Genomic DNA, 20,029 nt, shown 5'->3' with positions numbered 1-20,029 from the left:
TTCTTATTACTTATCTAAAATTTCAACATCATTACAATCTTAAATATTGATCTTGATCACAATCTCTGTCTATTTCTTTTTTCAGTGTTTCGTAGGAGTCATCGAGTTACGGAACACAAGGGACATAATCAGAGATATTCCTGTCCGAGATGCTGCAGCTCCTTTAGCAAAAAGGGCAACATGCTGACGCATTACAGGTACGAGTGCGGGAAGGAGCCCAGGTTCCAGTGTCCTTATTGCGAGAAGAAAGACAGGAAGTCCTCCAACACCTACAGGCACATCAGAATGTACCACAAAGGCAGCAAAATCCAGGCGTATCGACTATACTAAACCGTGAACGTTTCATAATGTCCGAGCCGATGTCTTGCGCGAGAAATAAATGGTATTCTATCTCGAGAGGGATATGCCAATCGAATGAGTTGTCAACTTCAATCTGTGCTACTTCGTAATCTCCGCATTGTTTAGCTATGTGAACTAACGGTGTTGTCAAGGAGCACCAGAGCTATGAACATCAGAAATCTACAATGGAGAATCCCAATCCATCTGTTTCATCAAGCAAAGGCTTGCTTGCGGTGTCTTCTGGTGGATATAGAGCGCGATTCACGGTGTTACGATAAGATCGCTAATATTACGATATTGTCTCCTTTTTTCCTCAAAACATCCTTTGTTCTACTTGTCCGCTTGGTGAATCGGCGGATTTGACTTTTCACTTTGTCGTTTCTTATCTCTTCACTTCGTCCTCGCGCAATCATGAAGACACCTAAGAGTCTTTTGTTCGTAATCTTTGTACACTCATTTTTCTTTTGTCATGTTTCCTGTTTATGTTTCCTGTCTTTTTCGTTCTGACAAAGTCACTTTGACTAGTACCGCATTTCGCGAGCACGACTAATCGTAGCTCTCCTTCTTCCTGCTTGTAGGACGATTTCTGCAGCCATACGATGCCGGTATACTGGACATTTTCCGGGCAAATTATGGTGCTGGCCAAAACGAAGTCAAGCACGAAAACGGTCCGTTTTGGCAGTCAGGCAAGATGGCGTATCATTGTCCTAGATGCAATGCTGGCTACACGTACAAGAAGACGCTGAAGACTCATATGAAGTATGACTGCGGGAAGGAGCCGAGGTTCAAGTGCCCTTATTGCAACAAGAGGGACAAATGCTCGTCGAATATTTACAAGCACATTAGAATGCGGCACGATGGAAATCCAGTTTACGTGGATAAATTGGAGTCAGCTCGTTCCTCTATCTCTTCCTTCCGTGATTCCCCGTCCACCATCGGACAGTCGTCTTAACTTGCGTGGATTGAATTTAAAAGATTTGTTTGTTTCGTAATGCAAGTATGAGGGTAATCCAGAAAGTAAAAGTCGTGTAGCTTTAAAAAATTAAGAAAACATTGTATAGTTTTATATTTTTTTACACTCGCAACAGTACCTTATTCTATTTCTCCACAATTATCTCCTTCATTTCATTTAAGCATTTATCATATCTGTGCACGAGTTTTAAAATCCCGTTGTTATAGTCGTCCACCGTCAGTTCATTTAACCAATTGTTGATCGCAAGCTGCAATTCGTCATCTAAAACGTTTTCCAGAAACTGTTTAAACTTGGGGAAAAAGTGAAAATCGCCCGGAGCAAGGTCCGAACTATAAGGTGTCTTCTGTGATAGGCGTCCTGATCGATTTTCGTCATGCACGTTTGTTCATTACTTTCTGAATTATCCTCGAATCTGAAAAAAAGACGAGGAAAAAAGGAACCTTCCTTATTTCGATCATTTTATATTAACTTTTGTTTTACAACATGGTATTCTTTATATATAGCATTAATATTTCCGATCTTAAGTCAGCAATACAAAATTTCATAATTAACACATTATTTTATAATGAAAGAAACTGTTCACATTTGCGATTATTTGTCCCTATTTATTATATCTTGTGTCCCTTTTAGATCTCAATTGTGTGAATTTATATAAAAGTACATATTAATAGTTCATTTTTGCAATTGTAGTTCCTACTTATGTAAGACTTGCAAAACATATGACTTGAAGGAAAAAAATATATGGTCAAAAATACGTTTTTATCTGTATTTTACGCGCGAGAAAAGTAGATGGATTATTTCTTTAGAAACGAGCAGTTTGATAACGTGTGTAAAATATGCCATTTATGCTATATTAATTTAATATATCCTTCAAATAAAGTAAAATGACGAAACAATCAACGTAAAAATTAACTGCGATTATGTGTAACGTTTGCAATCGCGTGAAATAATTACATTGCATGATTATTTTCACATAGTGAAATTAATATTTTCTTGTCTTTTTATATAAATTTTATTTAAAAACAAACTTGCGTTAAGTAAAACATTGTCATTTTTAAATTTGATTTATATGCTTAAACATAAATGTAATGATTGTATTAACTTAACTCTGTATATTAAGACGATCGTTTCATACAAATAATTTCTTGTTTCTACATTGTTCAAAATTGTTTGAAGTTTGTATGAGCGTGTAATATGGACTGCAGCATAAGTATATGTACATATATTAAATAAAATTCATATTTATTGCACGTTACTTTGTTTCTTCAAGATAACATGAGTGAAAAAGAAGATAATCGCGCTTTGTTACCTTTCAAGATACACTCACACACGAATGTTGCGTGCCTGTAGTTTACATGCATTCAATGTAATTCTTGTCATTCTTTTTTGATATTCTTTGCTAAAAAACTTAAATAAGACCTAAGAGACATCAAAGCGTACTAAGCGGTGTCGATTTTTTATTTTCATATAATATTTATGCGGTAATGAATCATATAATAAATATTTCTTGCGCACACTAAGGAATATGTAATAAGGAAATTGCAAAAATAAGATCTTGAATATATTGAACATAAATTAAGTAAGACAATAAGCTGCTGCTGAAAATCGTGTCGCTTAGTTGCGTTACGATGTCGTTCAATCTCTTCAAAAGCGTATTTATTTTGCGTCGCACTTTGTCGCAAAAAGCAACGGGAAAGGTCGCTGTTTTCAGTATTAACGTTCTGTTTGCTTTCAGATGTACACCTGTCGGATTGGAGCAACTTAACGTCAGTGAGCAGCTATATCTGCCCGAAGTGCAACGCAGGTTTCCGGAGGATGTGGGATCTGATTAGGCATAAATGCGGTCAAATGCCGCGATACGCGTGTCCTTACTGTCAAAAAAAGGATAATTCGTCTTCGAACGTTTACAGACACATTAGACGTTGGCATCCAAACCATCCACTTAGTGTTAACAAAATGTTTTGAACGAACCCATCACATTGCTTTTGTTCGCGCAATTTAAAATATCCTAATCAAATTGCTCGATTCCATTAATGAATACCCTTTTAGTTAAACAAAAATTTAATTTATGCATTTTAGGTTCCAACTTTATTCCAAGCTGTTTTATTATATCACATATATGTTTTCGCATTTTCAGATTGGGAGACACCGATGTTCTATACAATTTTGATGTCAAAACATTTCTATCCAGGTCTTTATCTCGAAAGCGATTGACCCGTTCGCTAAGTGCTGTTCGACAAGAGATTTAAAATAATCTGTCTATGGAAGTTGCTTGTAAAAGAAACCTTAATAAGATATATGCATTATATACTTTTGAGTTTCAGTTACTGTTATTAGCACCTCAGGGTTCGTATACATCTTCCGTTTGTTGAGTTAAGCATGTTAGGATACGTCATCCGTCGTTACTTGGGAAAATGTACATCATTACAACATTAATATGATAGATATATCAGGAGATATATTGAAAATTATGGCTCTACGCGTACCACGACGTATTTCCTTTGAATTTTTACTTGTAAACTTTAACATGAAACACTCGCATGCATTGTTATCGCAGGCACAAAATTGGACAATTGGCTCTGTGTGGAATGGAACTCGAGTGGAGACCAATAAAGCGATCATCCACATGTGATTTTGCCGCATTGCGGTTTTGCTGTGTACCGTATATTGTGAATGTTGATTGATTCGAGCTTTGAGTCTCGTGCAAAATAAATCGTATGACTTCTATCTGCCTTTGTTTTTCGATTATGATGTGTTATCATAATTTGTCTTGTGCCACATTTGTTGTGATATAACGATATCGAAGAAAGAACGAGGACAATCGATGTTGTCCCGCGACCCACAAATGAAAGATTTCGTGCGTGGGACACATTTCTTCTTTCCAGTTGCGTATTCGCATTGATTGTTCTCGCTTGAAGTTATCGACTGAAGTTATATCTTTTCGTGAAAAGCTTTGCGAGATATTTTATTTGACTTAAAGTTAAAGCATTCGTTGTTACATTAATCCTATTCTTCTGACATTCCCTCGGCGAATCTACGGACCCATCGTTTGCAATCGCAAATGCAAACTCAACGTGCGAATTGTCGTTTCTCCGCCGTCGCTAATCTATTCTTCGAATTTTTCAGGTGCACGTCAGAATGCCGCGAGGAAACGGCGCAAAGTATATTCCGTAAACAAGAGTCACTACTGTCCGCGCTGCAGCCGCGGCTTTACTCTGAAGAAGAACATGACGCGGCATCTGCGCCACGAATGCGGCATGGCACCCAAGTACCAGTGCCCGTACTGTGACAAACCGTCCAAATTCACGCAGAACATTTACGCGCACATCCGAAAGTATCACCCCGGCCAGGCACTGTGCTTCAGGCGATTGTATTGAATAACCGAGAAGAGAGCGTTACACACACTTTCGACATATCCTCTTAATATCGACTAAACATTGTCGTTCGTCATCATTCCAATTTCATTTCTATTTGTATCCTTGCATCCACTTGTGTTACCGTTTGGATAATGCAGGACGTGAAAACCGTCGCTGTACGAAGGAAAGCTCAATAAAGTAGTTTGAATCGAATTATCGTGGAACGCTCTCCGATCCACGATTTCATGGAATAGATGGAGTCGAAGGGTCGAATGGCGAGGGAGGGGGAGGGATGGAGCACGAAGGGGGTTTATCCCGACCGATGTGAATTCATAGGCGAGTTTCCGTGCTTTGCGTCGCAAGCTCGCCTTCCTCTTTTAATCCTGATGGTCATCTCGATTTCAGATGCCGCTGACGGATGTATTCTCCGACGTAAACGGTTCATCTGCATACGCTGCGACAGACGATATGTCAACAGCAGGGATCTCAAGAGGCATGAGAAGTATGGCTGCGGCAGATCACCGCGTTTCAAGTGTCCATATTGCAGTCAACGAGCCAAGTATCGCTCGGTCATTTACAATCATGTGCGCGCAATACATCCCAGGATGCACGTGATGACGGTGGATCTCGGGAGTGACACCTGTTTCGCGTAAGCGGTCATCGTCGAGAAGGAAACCAAGAGCATCAACGGGATTTCGCTTCTCGCGTGGTGTCATGATGGATCGAATATTTCCGTCCGAGATCAATCTCTGTCATTGGTGTCGATATCTAGTCTGTGAAGTTTAATACGTAATGGCGTAGCCTTTTCGTTCTCTTCCATTGTCTGTCGCTTTACACACGCTTTAGAAAGCAGGGAAGAGTGTAACAAACGATCAGACGGGAAGCGATAGCGTTTAATGTAACTTTAATCTTTGTGCCTATACATAGTAACACCGTGTTAAGACTTTACGTGATCTGTATCAATATGAAGCTGATATAATATGAAATTGGCTTCAAATTTACTCGAAATGCGTTTACTGTTAAAACAAACTGTGGTATACATCGTATTTCTACGAATGTACTAGTCTTTCTTCTCCGTCACTTCTTATAGTCTCGAAAGCGAATAAAAGAGCGAAAAAATAAACGAAATCTTTCCACGTGTTAACTTCGCGTTAACTTTGTTGAATTTCTCATACTTCCACAAAAACTGTTCACATTAAGTTTATCCCTTTCTACTTTAGATTTCATCTATCGTTAGTGAATGTCCGAGAGTTTACGCATACACATACATAAAACACACACACACCCACACACATTCCATATTTTCCTTGTCTCGTTCATTATCTTTTCAGAGTAAAAATTACTACAAAGATGGTCACGCGGAATCGGCGAGTGAGAAAGAAAAAGAAAGAGAGCGGCTGCTTCACGAAAGAGGGTAACAAAAGCAGCGTACAAGAGACATGCGTGTCCATTTGAAAAATTATCACTCTTAAGTGTTACCATTCAGTCCCTCGCGATGACTCGCCGTCGACTGATAAACAAACTTGTGCTTTACAGCTCTCTACAGTAGTACCTGCTACGGCGGCACTCCACCGATCACCGGTCGTCGGCGTCGATTCTGCATCGGATCGGATTCTTCCGTGCGTGGCACCTTCGAGTGCCCCAAATGTCGCAAGACCTACATGTGGTATCGCGGACTGCAGAGGCACCTCGAGTACGAATGTGGCAAGGCGCCGCGCTTTAAATGTCCGCACTGTGTCTACGCTGGCAAGCACCGCTCGCACGTCTACTCGCACATCAAGAGTAATCATCACAACCGGCCAATCTACGCCCTTGATATTCTGCAGGATTAAAGTTGGTTTTGATGTACAATAAATAAACGAGCAAATTACCATTCTGTTCTTTTGGAACAGATCGATTCAGGATTCAGGATAATGTGCGTTCGATATTTGCGAAATGTTAATACGCGATAAAGACATGTATGCAATTTTCATAACGATGACGCTAAACGGAGAAAGTTTAGCGTAAACTCTTTTTATCCAGTACGATAGTATATTCAGGCGTTAAAGGACGTTTTAATTTAATTCTTTTAATTGATTAAATATCTGTGATCTTTATTTATTCACGAACAAAGTTAAACGGGTTATTGATTATTTCTGAACATAGTGAATGTCATGACATTTTATTTTCGGTTTAATAATATTCATATTAAAATATTATAATCGTTTTTATTTGCGATAATGAATAGCAATTTAAGATTGCTTTCAATACGAACTTTTATATATATATATATCTTGTTAATTTATTAACTTTGATTAAATTTATATAATAAACAAAATATTCGTTAGACTGTGGTACCTACTTGCTATTCTCTCTTTCAGTGTTTATTATAAACTATTCTGCAATGCCAAAGTATGTTCCTATACTCTTTCTTCAAGAAAGATCAATCTTATCACATCCAAGATATCAAAATGTAATTACTTGCAATTTATCAGTAATAAGTAAGTCATTTAATACGGCGAATATAGTTTATGTATATAGTTTCGAATTAGCTTTGAAATGTTAATGAGAATTCTGATTTTATCAAATGTTTATGTGTGCGATATCATTCATAATAATAGAAATATTTTTACTTTCAGAATTGTAATTCTCTCCTGTTCCTAATATTCCCTTTATCTTGTGACTTATTTCTTCTCAACGTTGTGACAATCCTGCAGTTGCTGTATTTTTCCAATGCTCCTTTGATAATATGTTCAAGTAGCAGCGAAACAAGATTACACGGAGTACATCATCAAGTACTTGAATGTAACTTTCTTATGTTCAAGCTAAATTTCCTTCCGCTGCGTTCTGTGGCGGCCGGTCAAGTCCTCGATCAAGGCGAACGCCAGAAACTGTGTTGACACGTTCGCCGAACTAATCGATATGAATTCTTTTTCCAGATTTCTTCGTGAAGTGGACCTTGCAGAACTCACGGAACGCCGATTGCGGCCGCAAGAACACATCTTATCGTCATCCCTGTCCAAAGTGCCACCGCAGCTACAAGCACCGCAGTCACATGACACGTCATTACAGATACGAATGCGGCACACCGCAGCGATTCGAATGTCCATATTGCAAGCACCATTTGCGGCAACGAACGCACGTGTGGACGCACATACGCACGTTTCATCCAGACCAGGAGCTTTATTGTGTCGATATTGCCACTAATGCAAGACTCTCTTGGCAAGAACATAGAAATGATTAAAGTTTCCCCAATTATATCAAATAACGCTATCTTTCCCAGTGAAAACGGCCTAATTAAAATAATATCAACGTAGCATCAAAACTGTAGTCCGTTTTCACTGGGTTAATCATCCTGATGTTTTTGTGGAAAGGATATTTTCATATTCACATGTTAAGTATTCAATGTAAGCCGAGGAACTTTGGAGCTCCTTGCAATAATTATTTAAAAATTTCGTTTTTACGGAATGTAATACAGAATAAAAAGCGCCTATTCCTTATATTTTTATTTATTTGGTTTATATATGTACATAAATTTATACATTTTAAGAACAATTTGGAAACGTTTCGAAGAAATCTATAGTTTGAGAATGCCTATCGCTTACGTAAATATAGTAAAAAATATCCTAACTCATTGATTATATTTAAGTCATTCCTTAGTTGATGAAAAATTAAAATTGGGCTGTTAAATATATTTAATTATATTGCCCCTCCACAATTATTATTGAATATTTTATAGGGAAAAATATATTATATATGGAGTACATTGTATAAAATTTCCATCCTATATATTATAATTTTGTAATTTCTATATTAATTACAAATTTACAAATATATGTGATATGTGAATCAAGATTGCTCAGAATTTAAATATATCAATAATTGACACAGACTTCGTAAAATAAACTGATTATTCAGCCGACATTATTTAATAAAATTGGAGAAATAATTGAAATAATTCCTCATGAAGTTTGTAAATTATGGTTGTGAAATGGATGACATTATAGAACCAATGCATATTTTATTTACTCACAGAAATATGATTATATAAATATAATATCTATGCAAATAAGTTTCACACCATGAAATTCTCTACACAATGACAATAGATTTAATTTCATGACAATTCTCTAACAGTGTTTTCAGTGTTTTCATTTTTAAGTCAATGATTTATATAAAATATTTTGAACCGTATTTTATGAGCTCCTCAACAAAACATAAGTGTACCTTGCATTAACATAAGAGTAATGTGTAAGGATATAATTACCTGATTATTGTTGTTGTCTTCTATATTCACACACATAAATTTCAATCTTTATTAATTTATATCTACAAATTTTTATTAAAATTAAAAAGACACGTGATTTAAACTGATTCTATTTGACAGTTTTGACACAGTTATTAGTGCGTATGAAAAGAATGTATAATAATAAAACGTTCGATCTTGTGACATTGCGCCGCGTGTGCCAATAAAGACATTACTATTTCATCGAGATGTTTTCCTATTCCTTCTAATTTTTTCTCTTTTTTCATTTACCTCTGTATCTGGTGATGGTACTCGTCGTTCTTGGCGAGTAGTCGACAACTATCTTTTCAACTTTATAACAGCGATATGAACGATTTTCGTATGATTTATATTGTTAAATGTATTACTATGTGAACAAAGTGCCGATACGGAAGTCGCTTTGCGAGACGCGTTTAATTATGAGAGAAGCCGTAGACCGGCTTGTCACTAAAACGCTCTCGTTTCCTTATGGGTTTCAGGTAATCGTCCCAACAAGAAGGGTGAAACAGTTTATCCATGCTCAGTCGAGAGCACTGTCAATCGACGGTATGGTATGTTTGAATGTCCAAGTTGCCATAATCTCTACAAGTGGAAGAAATCTATGCTGGCGCATCTGCGATATCAGTGCAAGCAACCGCCGAGATTCGAGTGTTTTCATTGCCCAATAAAGAATTATCAGAAGGCACACATCATCCGCCATTTGCGCGTGCACCACCCGGATCACATACCGATGTTCTTCGATCGAAAGCTTAATACTCTTTGCCGACCGCGATGAGGTTCACCGTTCATCGATTGTTGTGTGTAATAAAATGTGCAGCTAGATCTTCATGTGTGGTTCATTTGTAGAGAACCTCAATACCGTCCTGTGACACAATCGTCGATTTCCTTCCCCAATTACTTCATTTTTGGTGGTCTTGAGAAATGTGACTATGTGTTAATCAGATCCTTAATCAATTGCAAATCGTCACCGCTTTTACTTGCAGTAAATCCGCTTGTTAATAAATGAAGAATAACATTAGTTAACTTTGATATTACAAACCATCGTTATATATATATATATATATAAAATAATTTTAATATATATATATATATTATATATATATTGATTAATAATTTCTTGAGGTAACATTTAGTATCGTACAATACATTTAGTTTGCATAAATGATTTATAACACGTGTAGACGAGGATGATGGTAATACATAGTATGTGCAGAGTCACGTCGCGAGAAGCATTTTTCAGATTTAATCATTTTCGTTATTGCGCTGCTTGCTGGAGAACCTGATGCAGCCAGAACGGAATGGACAATGGTTGCCATAAAAAAATTTTCTCTCTTTCTCTCTCTCGCGTGCGCTCGAGCATGCGCTTCAGCATCTTCGTCTCCGTGTTTCAGGGTTCCACGTGTTGCCGCCGTTCGGACCGAACATGATCTGCAAGTATCGACCTGGAACGACCAGCAAGCACAATTCCGGAACATCCAGGACATCGAGGATACGCACGCACAAGATCAACGCTGACAAAACAAAGCCGTTCCAGTGCCAAAAATGTGGACGCGGGTTTACTTTGAAGAGGAATAAGGATCGCCACGTAAACTATGAGTGTGGTCACGAGCCGAGGTTTCAATGTCCCTACTGTGGACTTCGCAGCAAACAGACTTCGCCGGTTTACGCTCACATTAGGAAGAAACATCCGGAAGAGGAGGTCTTTATCTTCGACATGAAGCTTTGAGCACGAAGATCTCCCTTTCCACGTCTGATCTCAAACTACTCAAGTGAATTTTGCCTCTTCATTGGGATCGCTTTCCACTACGATCTTGACGATTTTCATGGTTAAAAATTACTTTTTTTTAAATATTTGTGAAACAAAATTACTATACTTTTAGTTTGCTTTAAAAAAATTAATTTATGTTTAAAAAATTATTTCATTTAAACTGTCTTGATTAAGCCAATATTTAAATGTTGATAAAATTTATTATATAAATTATATATATATATAGAAATTATTTAAAATTATTGAGATTATTTACTTTAATCTTTTTCGATTATTTTTAAATCTCTATAAATTTTAACAAAATGTAAGACGCGCATTGTATTTTTTTATACATATTCTATATATTTGTAAAGTCTTTGAATTTGAAAGAGGCACCTAATATATTCGTGAAAAATTACCCTCTGCCGCATGAAGACTCAATTGAAGACTCAAATGAAGACTCCAATCAAGACCGAAGCCAAGGATCATTTCGGAATATATTTTAACTCTGGCATAATTGACACTGTAATTTGAGATTCAGAAAAATTGTTGCTTTTAATTTATAAGATTATTCACTTGTAGGTATGTTATTTTGTAAAATAAAGTTTTATCGTATTTTTATCGCGTTTACTGCTGAGACATATGCAGCTTTACGCGATTCAACGTTGTTCTTTACATCCCTTTTCGCGTTCACGTATCAGCCGCGGGCAGGATGGATCTCTCATCTCCTGAAGATTATACCATCGGCTCGCAACTTTTGAAACCATTAGTATTTCTAGTTACTCCTGTAAAAGATAGATTCTCTCGTAAAAGATAAAGGTCACATGGCTAGCGACTTAGATTTCAATAGCATTTCGTAAAATCACGCCGTGCTTCTGCGTCACCATAGCTCATAGCGCGACGGGCGTGTTGCTGAATAACAAATTCGTCATGAAGATGCTTCACGGTTCGTAAAGGTATCCTTTACATTAACACAATACAGCAAAGCATGAGACATCAACCTTGCAAACCCACCCAACCGTTATCCAGACTGGAGGAAGTCTAAAAGCTCTTTCTCTCGGTTTTTGAACTCGGCTTCCTCATACCTTTCCACTTGAATAGAGCTAAGTACGATTCGATTAACCGGCCGACTTTGAACTTTCAGGATTCTATGCGGCCCCGGAACTGGATCTAAACAAGCTGTTGCACTTCTACAAGTTTACGGACAACAGAGAGTTTGGCCAGGGCTGCCCGTCCGTTTCGAGATCAGATTTCTACTCCCACAGCCGCGTAAGAAGCGCTTATCCAAAGGGCATGTTTGACGAAAATAAGCCGTTCAGATGTCCCAAGTGCGGTCGCGGCTTCACTGTCAAGGGCAATTTAACCAGGCACTTCAGGTATGAGTGCGGCCAGGCACCACGCTTTAAGTGCCCGTACTGCGAATTCCGTAGCAAGCAGACATCTAATGTAAAGTCCCACATCAGAAGCAGACATCCAGGTCAAAAAAATTTTGTGGATTGCTGTAAGGATCAACAATGAATAAATGAACATTGTGACCGTGCGTGGAGGCGTTGCCTCTCTTGTTGGAACAGCAGATCACCGCAGCGAATATGCGATTGACAACCGCTCGGGGAATCACACTTGTGTCTGAGTCGGGCGAACGTTTGCAATTGTCTGCAAAATTGTAATCTCATCTCATATGCTCGAATTCTAATGCAATATTTTTTATGTATAATATTATGTATGTATAATATTAGAAAAGGAAGAAGCTGGATGCGTTTCTTTTTCACGATTCTTTCATCAACTGATTTCGCATGAATATGGCGTTATATATGAATGCTTCTATTTATTATTTATTATTTTTTATTATTTATTATTTATTTTTTAAATGTTAATATATTGAGATAATACATTTATTATTATTTCTTGTTTTAAAGAATTTCACAGACACTGTGCGGTTCCCTTGTGTCGCTTGTCAAACTCGCTTCATATCGGACGGATGTTTCATATATATCGCAATACTTGATCTCGTCGTAAGATGCGCTATCGAAGAAGCACAAACGACGAACCGTGCGAGATTCGTAGCGTCTGAAATAGTGGGACTCAGTATTACCGTCAGATATTCTCTCCGTCTTTACACGTTACGAAATATCTCCATGCTTAGCAGTTAAAGAGCCGGCGCGCGGAGCCGTCACGATGTGAAAGATGTGATAACATCGTTGAAATAATTAGGAACTGTTATACAATCAATATATTAGGCACATAGCCTTGTGTGACAAGGGCTTATTTGGAAAAGAAACACTTAGTGCAAGCACATTCGGAGTTTTGGCATTCGCGCGCTATCGAATAAGCAATCTTTCGATTATTAGGAGCTTTAAGAGAACCGTATGTTTTTTAAAGTATAGCTATGTAATTTTAACAATTCAGGTTGTGAGGTTGACAATGTGACACGAGGAAACATTCGCGTGCGTCTACAGTAAGATCGATCAGGCTGAATGAGAGACTGAGAACGATCTAGGAAAGGAACGATCATTATACGTTATCATTAGTGAAGAATTGTTGTTGCTTTTAAAATCGACGAATCGGAATTGTTATAGCGCTCGTTACGCCAAGCGATCGTTACGCGAGTTACGGATGTTCATCATGAAGACTGAATTGTTACTAACGGAAGCAGAAAGTCTGAAAGAACAGGGTTTTCAAGCGGTCGGAACAAACGTATAGTTACCTTTTGTTCATTGATCGATTTAGAACCACGCGTTGTCTTTCTTCGTGATTTTGTTCTCACACGAAGACGCATCAACACACACACACACACACACACACACATACACACACTTCAAGACATTTAATAGACATAGAATGTATTTGTCCATCAACATCGCGGAAATAGATGGAAGCATTGTTCTTCGTGTGGTGGAGGCATTGCTGTTGTCATAGAATCAGTTTCCGCGTTTCGATTGTCGCGATACACTTGTCCCGCTTTCGTTCGCATTTGTTCGCGTATGCGCAACGGAAGAGTCCTTAGAGACACGTTAGTGGCCGACTGTTTTTGTTGCTGTGATATAATTATTGATCGTGTAGCAATATAAGTATATACATATAATTGAGCGTTCGCGCTCGGCCGCGATGCGAATACACGTGTTAAACATGTTGATCCGTCAACGCATGATAGAGATCAAGTTGTACTTTGTACGTTCCGTTAGGTCTTTAAGTTCTCTGCATATGAAACTTTAGGATGTTTCGAGTTTTCACGAGCAAGGGGTTTTACTAATTTCGAGATATTTTGACGATTTCCTGAATTGACGATTGTAAGCGATTATCCATCGCGCCAAACTTTATTATACAATGTGCGTCAAGGTATCTCTGCGTTTTTTCGTCGATCAGGAATACAACGCATTTTCATCTCAGTCGATTTATTAACTTAGCGATTTCTCGCGATACGTTTTATAATCGTATAAAATCGCTGTGGAAGTGTAAAATAAAAATAAATTGATGTTCGGACACCCCACCTGCCAAATGTGCTTCAGTACTTTTCTCTCGATATCCCCGCCCTTCGACTTCGACTTCGACATTCCCTAGATTAAACCTTCATGTTGCTTCCACTAAACATATCTGGAAACACAAGAACTTACTTGCGATTTGTCATAGCTGCACAGTAGATCTACACGATTTAACGCGCGTGTTGTTTGTTTGAAACTAACGATGGACACCTCTGTCCCGTCTTTCATCCACATCCGAAACTGTGAAGAACGTGCTTGACATCCACTCAATCAGATTTCTCACCAATTCGTTTCATTCTCGCGCGTCACGAGACTAATATTACAAACAATAATCTATGCAATTCTCTATCTGTTTTTGTGTGCTTGCGTCCATGCTGGATTTTCTTGTATCGTGATGTCTAACGAGTCAATTTTCTCCAGGACCGGTGATAAGTATTCTTGAGGAAGGTTTCTCATCGAAATCGTTAGACTTTCTTTTTCTTCCTCCCTCCCTCTCTTTCATTTGTTTTTTTTTTTCCTTTTTTTGAGATAATAAAATGTTTGTTGTTCTATCTGCAGTTAACGATAAACGCTTATCGACGCGTCTGGAATTCAGATACTACCAAGTGAAACAACCTCGGAATAAAGATCCTCACAAATCAATTTTTGTTTTCAGATCTTCTCATGATGGATTCCTTCATGAGCTTCGTAGGTCCGGGCGTTGAGGTTGTCGAATGTTCGCCTCATCAATCTCAGAAGACCCTCTACTATTGTCCCAAGTGCCTGCATGGTTTCACCCTGAAGAGCAATCGCAATCGTCACTACAGATACGAGTGCGGTCACGAGCCCAGATTCAAGTGTCCTTATTGCGAACTGCGTAGCAAACAGACGTCACAAATTTATTCTCACATCAGGAAGAAACATCCTGCCGAAAGAGTCTGGGTCATTAATCTCAAGTCTTAACGAAGCTTACAAGATTATTACGTGCGGTGCCTCGTATTGATGTCAATCACTTTGTGTGATTGAATTATTATGGACGTTATTATGTATATGTTATTACGATTGTTGTAAGAATAATAAATATTTCCTCTGCGATATGCGATAGAAAATCTCGATCGTATTTTCCTCTATTACTCACAGCTGATATATTATTTTGATATCTTATTATTTTTACGAGTTTTATTTTCAGATGGCCGATGTTTCAAGAATATTTAATTGTCATCTTTATCAGGTAGGAGCGAAATCAAGCTTACAGGAAATTAGGATTTTCTTGTTTTCCTCAAATTTCTTCAATTTATCAGATACATATATTTTTAATGTCAAACTCGCAAATAATAATTGCTGTCAAATAAATTACATAGCGTTTGCTGATCAGTCTACTATCTTATTTATGACACAAACTGAATTGAAGAACTGTAGAAAAGGTGATACTATTTATACACTATGTATTGCGTTTACATGCTATATGTTGTTTTTACATATTATTATTGGCTTATATATAGATGTATCATGATTCTCACGATATTATCTTGCGTTTCATGGTACGTATTTTAATGATAAATAGATACAAAAGCAAATGGTTTGAAATATTAATTCTGATAATTACAAAAACGTACGGATAAAAAGATCAATAAATAATAGTAACATATCGAACGCATCGAAAATTGTTAAGTATTATTTATGGCTTTACTGCGCAACGGTTTTAAAAGAAAAATCATTAAAATATATACCAGCTTTCTCAAACATTCATATAGCATTAAATTATAAATTGCGCAATCCCTAATTGAAATATGTTACACGTAGATACCAGTACATATTTCTCACGACACAGACGTCAGAGATTCCTCGTAAGGATCATATCCGCTATCGAGAATTATCCGATTACTTTCTTCTAATAATTTTGTCGTTTGTTTTCAGTTGAACGTGTCTTTCCACTTCTTTATGGAAGTTATGGGATTGGGATGTACAATTCGGAGAAGTCCGATGCAGACCACAGTGGCAGAGGGTTATTGACACGTCGAGGGCGTCGAGGGACCGGTCGAAATCACGTGTGTCCCAAGTGCGGCAACGGTTACAGCGTGATCAAAAGTCTTAGGCGACACCTGCGTTATGAGTGCGGCCTGACCCCGAGGTTCAAATGTCCTTACTGTGGCACTCGCAGCAAGCAGCGGGGCCATGTGAGCCAGCACATACGCAGGAAGCATTCCGGCCAACGCGTTTACATTATTGATTCACCTTGATAATAAGGAGTCGCTACACAGCCTTGTTAAATTTGCCTTCACGCAGAAATTGTTCCTTTTCGTTCGCGACACACGTTCGCCGACGATTTCGTTTTATTGTGTTTCTCGTGTTTGTTTGTTTTTTATTTCTTTTTTGTTTTATTTTCTTAATGCGCGCCTATCCCGACGGTAGTTGCATCCGCACTCGGTATGCAAGTATACGACATTGTATATGATTTCTGTTATAATTAACGTTTTGTTGATTGTACCACTTGTACTGTACTTCTTGATGGAATAAAACATTTTTATGATATTCCTACGAGTCTTTGAGAAAGATGACTGTTTTATTTTCATGTACTTGATGTATTAAACACCCGTTGCTAGCTCTACTGGACAATCGGACACGCAACTTGGTTTGCCGATATGCAAGCCGAGCACGTAAAGGAGATTCACGCGCGAGCTTGTGCTCCTCAGGGTCAGGTGACGGGAATAACTCATGGTAACATAGACAAGCTCTCTTCGCGATTTTCTCATTTTTATCTTTCTTTCTTCGATCTTTAATATATGTGGGATCTCGATCATCCGACTAATCTCACGTTCTACCGATTTGTTTTCTTTTAGATACGAAGATGATCAAGGCGGAGGCCAGTTTGGAGGATGTATGTTCAATAATGATGGTAGAGTCCAAAGAATTCAGCTATGAGGAAGAGAGACCATTGAACCCGAGGAAGAACCGTAGCGAATCCATGCGAGGCGACATCGAGAGGCATACATGCACGCGGTGCTTCAAAAGTTACATACATGCGTGGCACTTAAAAAGGCACATGAAATTCGAATGCGGCCAGGAACCGAGAGTCCAATGTCCTTATTGCACTATCAAGATGAAACAACGTGGCCATGTTTATAGACATATCCGTCAGTGCCATCGGGGCAAGAAGGTCTTTGTGATCGATCTCAACTGAGACTCACAAAGAGCGATGAAGAATTGAACTCTTGAATATATATACAGTGCAATGTTTCTTTTTCTTTGTTATTTATGTATTGTTTATCTTTTTTTTAATATATCTTACATTAGTTTGAAAGTTTTTGAATCTTTCTTCGTGGACTATTTGATTCCAAGTAATTATTTATATGAGTTGATTTTGTGTGTAATTTCCGACGGGCATTGTGACAGAGAAGCTGCCTTTTTACTGTGTTTTCAAACCTCTTTGTCGATCATTTACAGTATTACAGTACTGATGCTGACATGTCTAGTCATTATAATTAAAATTTGGACGTGAACAAATGCTAAATTATGATTTGCAGAAATTAATTTTATTCATACACTGTGTTATCCTGTATCTTGTCTCATTTTCCCAGAAAACGAGAAAAACGACAAATAAAATATAATATTTTCGTATTTAATCGAAATAAAGTAATTACCCTGCTGAAAAATATCCATCATCGTCCATCCATCATCATTTACATACGAATAAAATGAACAAAACTGGGCTTGTTGCAAAATTCGATCACTCGTGGGATTTGACATTGCAAACTCTAACGCGAATATTCCAAGTTGGAGAAATGATGATTCGAGAATCATCTACACATACTTCGTATTTCCCACTGTCATGTTATTAGCATCTTCATAATGCAACCGTCGCATCTCATTCCATAACTAACGTGACCTGTTCTTTTCTTTCTCTCGCTTTCAGACTCGTCAGTACCGTATATGGTTATATCCAACAATCTACACCAGCAGAACTGCACCTATTCGGTGATGCCTTTGATGAAGAATTTGACAACACTATGGATGGTGAAACAACGCGGTGATTACCCGTACCGTTGCGAGAAATGTGGCAAGGGTTACCAACATCGCGGCACCTTGCTGAGACATACACGACATGAATGTGGCAAGGAACCACAATTCAAATGCCCATATTGTACTCGTAGAACCAAACAACGCGGCAATCTCTATCAGCATATCCGTACCAATCATCCTGGAAAGAACGTTTTCTCCAGTAGTAACTAGTGCTCGTTCTGAACACGCGCAGTTTTATACTTGTTACATTTATTATTATTCGATTTCTATTCTTTGTAACTCTAATTGTTTTCTACGATTTATGATTATAATCATTTTAATGAATAATTCCGTAAATACGCACATGTTAACATGGAAGATGAAAACTGCAATATAATTTTCGGATGAATTTATTTATCTAGGGTATTTATCCAGTATCAATCTATGGAAACTGAAACGATAAAACATTTATTAAATGGCTTTGTAAAATAATAAACATCAAGGTAGTGAATTACGCAAATTTGCAGTTGCTCTTTTCCACCTTCCTTCTCCTTTCTCTCTCTCTCTCTCTCTCTCTCTCTCACGCGCGCGCGTGCTGTTGATATTAGTAATCGTAAAGTATTAATCGTGGTAACGAATATTTTTACATGATGGGAATAGAGAACAATAACTTTTTTTAAATAACTTTTTTTCTAAAATTTTATGTTTTCGCAAAATTTACCAATCTTTGAATTTTACTCTCTTTTGCTATACGTTGTAGCTAGTATCACTATCGTGAACTTATAAGTACTTGCCAAATTTTACACAATAAATAAATTGGAGCACCTTTTTACGTATTTATATAAATAATTTTATAACATGAGATGTACAAAAGTAATCTCATACTTTTACATCTCTACACATATATAACATACTTATAAAAATTTACATTTGCCTCTTTTAGCTTCTTCATGAAAATTATAATATGATTTAACTTATTGTGGTATATAGAACAAAAATTTATCTGTGTTATATCAGGAAACATTATTTGTATGAGGAAATGCTTAATACGTATTAATTATGGTTGATATTTAATATTAGATATTTAATTTGATTGCATATTTATTATTTTATAATTTCTATATATCTAGATAATTGTATATGTCATCAGTCAAAAGATTTTATCTTTACAGGTGTAATACAAACTTTTTGAAAAAATAATCTAATTATAATAGACTTGAGCAAAGTGAGCAAGAATCATATCTTACGCTGCAGTTATCCTTACGATTGAAATGGTGGCGAGAGTTTCTACGATTGGATTCGCCTGCTGCTGAAATTTGTTTTCTTCAAAATCTCCGTGACCATTCACTAACCAATGCCTTTTATCTTATTGCAGGGACGGCAGCGTGGTCCAGTTATCCTCAATATCATCAAGAACGGGCAACCAATCAACACAAAGTCATATACAATTATAATTGCGTGAACGTAAGACCTGCCCGAAGAATGGGCAGTTGTCTTGACAGAAAACCAGGTTGTTTCAAGTGTCCAAATTGCGGGAAGGGTTATCGCTGGCTAAGAAATATGAAGAACCACTTGAAGATTGAATGCGGCAAGGATCCGAAGGAATGCTGTCCATATTGCCCGCATCGCACCAAATACAAGAGTAGTCTGCAGAAGCATATTCAAAGGATCCACTTTGCCTAAGTTCATAGATGTGCTCCTTTAGCTCACTGTTACATGTGCAATCTTTTAGTGACCAAGTGTTGATCTATTATACGCATCAGTTATTAATCGCACACTCATATTTAACGCAGATGAAAATGTTTGTTATGGTTTATTATTATTATCTTTGTAAATTATTAGTTATTAATGAAATAATTGTGCGCAAAGTTGTTTGAACGCACAACGTTAAAA

At 37.4% G+C, this 20,029-nt stretch overlaps 4 protein-coding genes across 5 annotated transcripts in view; all 4 read left to right on the top strand.

Annotated features, from left to right (window-relative positions):
* The window catches only part of LOC105283023 (longitudinals lacking protein), a 103,767-nt gene that overhangs the window by 77,090 nt on the left and 6,648 nt on the right, over positions 1-20,029 (top strand). The window lies entirely within an intron of this gene.
* Positions 4,686-6,039, top strand: LOC113563393 (longitudinals lacking protein, isoforms F/I/K/T-like). The gene is made up of 2 exons (XM_026975007.1): positions 4,686-5,004; positions 5,074-6,039. The coding sequence occupies exons 1-2, from the start codon at positions 4,923-4,925 to the stop codon at positions 5,319-5,321; spliced, it is 330 nt and encodes a 109-aa protein (XP_026830808.1). The 5' UTR covers positions 4,686-4,922; the 3' UTR covers positions 5,322-6,039.
* LOC105283029 (zinc finger X-chromosomal protein-like) lies at positions 10,975-14,175 on the top strand. Its single transcript, XM_020032869.2, has 2 exons — positions 10,975-11,625; positions 11,824-14,175. The coding sequence occupies exons 1-2, from the start codon at positions 11,610-11,612 to the stop codon at positions 12,195-12,197; spliced, it is 390 nt and encodes a 129-aa protein (XP_019888428.1). The 5' UTR covers positions 10,975-11,609; the 3' UTR covers positions 12,198-14,175.
* Positions 16,378-17,760, top strand: LOC113563391 (longitudinals lacking protein, isoforms F/I/K/T-like). The gene is made up of 2 exons (XM_026975004.1): positions 16,378-16,855; positions 16,978-17,760. Exons 1-2 carry the CDS (start codon positions 16,780-16,782, stop codon positions 17,316-17,318), a joined length of 417 nt encoding a protein of 138 aa, XP_026830805.1. The 5' UTR covers positions 16,378-16,779; the 3' UTR covers positions 17,319-17,760.

This window comes from Ooceraea biroi, chromosome 14 (assembly GCF_003672135.1).
Source record: "Ooceraea biroi isolate clonal line C1 chromosome 14, Obir_v5.4, whole genome shotgun sequence".
Lineage (NCBI taxonomy): Eukaryota > Metazoa > Arthropoda > Insecta > Hymenoptera > Formicidae > Ooceraea > Ooceraea biroi.
The sequence above is the reverse complement of the archived record's forward strand: the minus strand, read 5'-3'. Positions and strand labels throughout refer to the sequence as shown.